Here is a 6,293-nt window from a genome sequence, read left to right as displayed (position 1 = left end):
ATTTTTAATATTTTTTTACTAATTGAAAACAATAAGAATATTTTTTCTCTTTTATATGGTATTTTATAGATTTTATATGATTGTAAATATTTATATATACATATAGTAGATCTATGTATATTATAAAATTAATTAATTTGTAAATTTAAATAAAATCCTTCTTTAGGGTAGGAACTAATCTAGTTTCTAATAACAACTAACATGACTTATATATGATGCTGTAATCAGCATTTGCAGAAAGTGAATTTGTTGATGAATGTCATGGAAATGGAGAAGCTTTACACCTACTTATGCCCCACAGCAGAGATTGGGCAGTTGTCTACTTCGGAATGTGGCCAAAGTTAATTAAAAATTCAATTGATTAACATGGAATTGAAATTTGAATAGATTAGTTTGATTTCAAATAAAATAAAATTTTTTCTTTTAATAAAATAAATTTTTTCTTTTAAAAAAATAAAAACTTTTAAAAAAAAATATCTCAACCTTTGAATTTATTTAAAATCATACCAATCAGATCAACATTGGGCCACCCCTACCACCAGCCACAAGTTAAATAAATTTCCTGATTTGAACATTGCTGTCAATGAAAAATGATAGTTGGGCAAAGTTCAGCAATCGAAGCCTAAGCTGACGGTATTTAAAAAAGAAAATGCAGACCCAATGCCTACAATATTAAGTTTAATTAGGACGCCAATTTCAAAGTTGGAACTTTGAACACTTCTTAAGAGTCTGCCTACCCGGTTTGTTTTTATTAGAAAATAAATTACCTCCCTATCACGGCTTTCTTTGACTGACTTGATAATACGACATCAAATTTTCAGAGCTCGTGCATCAAGCTGCTGGTTTGAGACAGACTTTTTCATCTTTTCTCATGTAGAGTTGGATTCATCATTGGCTGGTAGGTTTGGGATTCAATTGGGTTTCAGCAATTTTCTTCATATTGGTAAGATCTCTAGCTCAGTTATATCACTAACATTCCAAACTATTGTATTCCATGGATAAAAATCGATGTACAAATCAGAGGGAAATGCTTTAAATCTTTTGAGTTAAAGATCCCACAGTTGGAAATATTGATCTGTAAACAGATTAGTTAGTCCAATGCAAACTAAAGAGCTTCTTGTTTCCACCAGATGGCATGCACCTTCAAGATTTTTAATTTTTGATTTCTGATTCAATATGATACTCCACAGTTCCATAAATTTTGATTAAGCCTGTATCTGTTCCTCAGTTCTTGTGCAGGTCTACGTCAAGAGTTAACATTGTCAAATCAAAATGGGATGCATGTCTTCCAAACTCATGCCTAGATCTTTGAGTTTAAGGGAAGAACTGAACCAAAGCATGCAAAGGTCAGCCAATAGCAATCCTGCCGTTGAAGAATTAGGCATCTCCCAAAATATCAATGATAAGTTCCTTGCTCTTGTTTATACAGCTAATACAGTAGCTAACAAACTCAGGTCTGGAAGTCTTTCGGACAAAACCCCAAAACCAGTAGTTGACTATGGCAATGCCCTGAACACCAGTAACTCATTGGAGTTTGTGTCAAATCTAGAACAAGGTGAAGATAGAAAACAAGGAGAACCAGCAGCTCCAAGAGTTGATCAAATTAAAAGATCCAGAAGTTTTCATTGCTTTAAAGAGCATGAGCTGCCCTCTCCAAGTCCGGGAAAGTTTGATGGGACTAAAGAAGAAGGATGGAATCATAAGGGTGTAGGTAAAGCTAGGAGTTTTCACACAGTAGAGGAATATGATACCTTGGTAGAAAAAATTAGGCTGTCTGGGTCATGCCAATCAGGATCTTATAGCGACGATAATGGATCAATAACCAAGCTGCAGGTTTCTGATGGCCAGGACAAAACTTCCCTAGAAGAGAACACCAGGTCTGAGAAGACTTCCATCATGTCAAATTCAGAGCTAGAAACTAGACAACAGGTTGCAAATCCAAATAGATCCATTACAAAGATGGAAAAGGGAGAGGACTCTCCTCAAGAAGGGAATATCTTAGAGAAGGGTCTTAAAAGAAAGACAATGGCTGAAGGGCTAGACTCGCTTGAAATTCCAAGTGCTATTGAATTCACAGCCGTCGCAAGCCTTCGGGAATGGCTTCACTCTGGTGGACAAGTTTACTCTCCTGGAGCTTATAGAACTCCAAAGTTTGGCAGCTATTCTATACCAAGTTGTGGGTCTGCAAATGAGTGCAATGAAGGTGCCATCTTCAATCCTGGATTGGTAGCTGCTTTTGAAGAACGTATGCAACATCTTGAAGCTGAAGCAGAAAGTATTCTCAACAGGATATCTGAAAATTTAGAGGAAGAGTGAATGTTCGATGGAGAAGCAAGAAAATAATGATATTTCATCACACGCAAAAGACTAGAGCAAGTACAAAGTACAGTGAACAACTTTGCTGCAGAAATATAAGTACCATTGGCTGGTACTCAATCCTAGCCCTCTCTCATCCTATTGAAATACATTTGAGACCAAGTACTTCCCTTAATTTGCTGCAATTCACAGATTTATTTGGTCACAATTACCAATAATGGAGAAGAATCCCATGGATCTTTGTGGCATTTTGGACATTCTGACAATAATGTATATCTCCATTTGAATTACTTTGAATGCTGTTTTGAATGGAATAGATTCGCCATGCATCTGGCAATCAAGATTGAGTACAAATGCATTAAAGTGCTAAAAAAAACAGAGTTTTGCGTTTACACAATGGTTTGATTCATCATAAAAATCTGAAAACATGTTTACTGAGCATACCTGCAATAATTTGAAATCTTTTATGGCAAATCTACAAGAACTAATTTAATGCTTCAAGGATTTGAAATCTTTCTGCCATAAAAATGTCTTTTGGTTTCGCCAAAACAAAATTTATCGTCCCTCAAACAACTTGCAACAATTTAATAATATTGAATAAACAATACTAAGTTTTGTTGTTTAGTTAGTGTACCAAATCAAAAAGTTACCTCCATTTCTAATTGTGCTTAGCTTTTCATCAAACATATGGCATACACACAATCTTTAAGAAAATCTTTATGAATAGCAGAAAGGAACTTCACAATCTAACAAAAACGATATTCATTTGTGCATGTGATACAATTTTTCCATAGCCTAACCAAAGTGAAAAACACAAATATTACTTTGGACACTATATAATTAAAATGTGTAACAACTAACAATGCAAAATCATCTACATAATCTGGAAGGATGAAAAAAAAAGCCAAAAAAAAAAAAGCAAAAATAACACAAATGCAAAATCATCGGCAAAGTTGCTTATGGGCCAAGGGCACAGTAGTTGACTTCCTAACTGCCTTTATCAAGACATTTCTCCAGGTTCAAATCTTTCTTCATACATTTGAGAAATGACACATTCTATTGGAAGCATCTCATACATATATGAACTGTTAGAAAAAGAATCAATATGGCCATAACCATATTAAATCATGCATACAAACTCATAACCAACTGCCACTAGTATATATTCAATCACATGTTATCCTTAAATTAAGTATATTTTTCACATGTACCTAGGTTATAACAAAAACTCCACAGAAATTATAGAGAAAGTTATAACAAAAACTCCACAGAAATTATAGAGAAAGAAACTACTAAGGTTGTCCACTTAGTGAATTAAACTATCACTTAGTGAATTAAACTGACCAACCCGACTTATCCAAACCGACTCAAACCAATTTATAGGTTTAAATTCCAACTTCGGGTCCAATTGGTTAATTTTCTTCAAATAATCACTTTTTTAGTTGGTTGAGAGAATTAGTTCTTGAGACTGGACTCTACTTTCTAATCCCTAACTTCCTCTGCGATTCTATAGCCTCCAACCTCCAGAGAAACTTTGTCGTCTCCTCCAGAGACTTCTAATCTTGAGAAATACCGAAGAGGCCTCTCCAGAAACCTTCACCGACTTCTTCAGCAACTTCGAATTTTGTTGTCGACGCCTCAAAAGGATGTAAGACTGTTGCAATAACTTTTCTCTATATTTTTGGGGTTTTTGGGTTTAAGTTTCTTATTGGTAGAAGTTTCTAAGTTTCCCTTTTTAGTTTTTGGAGTTTAAGTTTTTGGGTTTTCTTTTGAAAACTAAACTATTATTTTGGACTTTCCAAACAATGAATGTGATTTTATTTTTGATAAGTGTATAATTTATTAATTTTACTCCCATCACATTTAGTGTTTTTAGGGTATCTTTATGCCATAGTTGATTAAAGTATAATTATCTATTAGGCATATGTTTAGAGACTTGTTAAAATAATTGTATTAAATGGAGAAATTTTTAGCATGTGCATTAATTTGACTCTTGCTATTTTTTTTTTCAGGGTTTTGATGAAGTTCTAGAGCATATAAGTGTGGAAGGAAGCTTGGAAAGGTAAAAGGATTGAGAAGTGTTGATGATACAAAGTACACGGGTTGTGTAAGCACAACCACGAACCCGTGTAACATTCTGCTAGAAGAAATCCAAAGAGCCGAGGAAGAAACAAAGTACACGGGTCGTGTAACTTGACCCATGTAAATCCTAGAGACCCGTGTAACCTTCTGTGCCAATGCAAGACATACCCATTCAGCTTTAGTAAGTTACACGGCCCTGGGCCGTGTAGTGATACACGGGCTGTGTATCCGTCGATAATCAGTTTCTTGATTTTACTTCAGTTGCAGTTTTTAATAGAGAGAAAGACTCTTAACACCTCAGGGACTATAAAAACCCAACCCTAGGCCATTTATTATAAATAGAAGAGGCAGCAGCCGATCCAAGGGGGATTAGACCTTCGTTCTCCATTCACATTCTAGATTTCTTCAATTTTCTTCTTTAATTTTCTGTAAGCCATGAACATGAGTGGCTAAGTTTTTAATTCAGTTCAAGGGATTCAAGTTCTTTTGTGTGATTTGTGAGACCAAGTTCTTAATTTAATTTATGTCTTTTGAATATCTATTATTTTCTGATTTCATTGTCTTTGATTTATTGAATGATTTGCTAAAAAGGCCTATTAGTTAATTGTTTGATGTGATCAATTGCTAGTTCATCTTCATAATTCATAATTGTTGTGTAAGATTGAATATGAGTAGCAATTAGGTTTTATTGATTATGATAACAGTTTTTGATAATAACCTAAGGAAACAATAAGGTAAATTAAGTGATTTATATTTCATAAATTATTGTTCAGCTTAACTACTTCCTATTCTTAAAGTAGTTATTAATTTGATGAGTATTGCTTAATACCAATTTAGTTAATAATTAGAGTCAATAAGAGTGCTGGGCTCAAATTGATGAGTATAGGGAAGTTAGGGATTTTACCTCGCTATTTGGTAAATCTACGTTAAGTATTCAATAAGAGATAATTGTATTTCTTTTATTTATGATCGAATTAATGCATTGGAATGCGAATTACCTTGGATTGAAATTTGTTTAATTTGAGAGTTTATTTAATTTTAGATCTTAATTTTTAATTTTTTCTTTGGATTGTGAATTACCCCCCCCCCCCCAACCTTTGTTTCTCTTTTCCATTACACAAGTGCACGAAATTTAATAATTCAGTCTCTAGGGTTCGACCTGGATTTACCACTTACTGCAGAAAAAAATTTTATAACTGGTAATTTCAGTTAATTTAATTTCTAGTGGAATCGACAGCCATCAAGAATTTTGGCGCCTTTGCCAGGGACTGAATCAACCTTCTTTTCAATAGGATGGGAGTGAGACAGAACTCGATCAATCTTAGAATCAAGATGTTGAAGAGTTTGGTTTTGTGCCATGGCTTAAGAACTTCTTCAGCATGAGTTAAAGGACTGGGGTGTCCTTCAGGAGTGACTTTAGTAGACTGGACAAAAGGTTTGATGGAGATACCAAAATTTTTATCTGTCTGCTCAGAGAGAGGTGGAAAATCTGATTCAGTAAAGGCTAGGGAAAACATCATGCAGGGAGAAACTGTTGGCAATGCAGGAGGTGGAGTAGATAATGCACAATTCATTGGTACTGGAGATGGAGGAGGATAGCCTTCTTTTGTCAAGATTTCTAAAGCTAACTCATAAATAGGCTATGGCTTCTTTTTTTTCGTTTCCTCATGAATCCCTATCCAAGGCTTATTATTTGGATCATCTTTATGGTGAGATGAGTGACAAGATGGTGATCGACAGGATGCTTTCTTTTTCTTGGTCAGTTTCTTCCAATTTTGTTCTGACAAGGGATGTTCATACTCATTTTCCCAATAATCTTCCTTACAATCACAATCACTATAGCATAATCCTGACCCTGAAAGATCCCAGGGATAGTGTCCATCAATCTTCATTGG

The 6,293-nt window shown here is 34.5% G+C and overlaps 1 protein-coding gene and 1 long non-coding RNA gene across 2 annotated transcripts; both read left to right on the top strand.

The window, feature by feature from the left end:
• The first annotated feature begins 694 nt into the window (after window positions 1-694).
• LOC110673839 (uncharacterized) lies at window positions 695-2,606 on the top strand. Its single transcript, XM_021837057.2, has 2 exons — window positions 695-943; window positions 1,229-2,606. The coding sequence occupies exon 2, from the start codon at window positions 1,273-1,275 to the stop codon at window positions 2,314-2,316; it is 1,044 nt and encodes a 347-aa protein (XP_021692749.2). The 5' UTR covers window positions 695-943; window positions 1,229-1,272; the 3' UTR covers window positions 2,317-2,606.
• Window positions 2,607-3,427: 821 nt separating this feature from the next.
• On the top strand, window positions 3,428-4,935 carry LOC131183261 (uncharacterized). The gene is made up of 2 exons (XR_009151393.1): window positions 3,428-3,964; window positions 4,329-4,935. It is a non-coding gene; the product is annotated as an uncharacterized LOC131183261 (long non-coding RNA).
• Window positions 4,936-6,293: the final 1,358 nt, after the last annotated feature.

This window comes from Hevea brasiliensis, chromosome 9 (assembly GCF_030052815.1).
Source record: "Hevea brasiliensis isolate MT/VB/25A 57/8 chromosome 9, ASM3005281v1, whole genome shotgun sequence".
Taxonomy (NCBI): domain Eukaryota; kingdom Viridiplantae; phylum Streptophyta; class Magnoliopsida; order Malpighiales; family Euphorbiaceae; genus Hevea; species Hevea brasiliensis.
The sequence above is the reverse complement of the archived record's forward strand: the minus strand, read 5'-3'. Positions and strand labels throughout refer to the sequence as shown.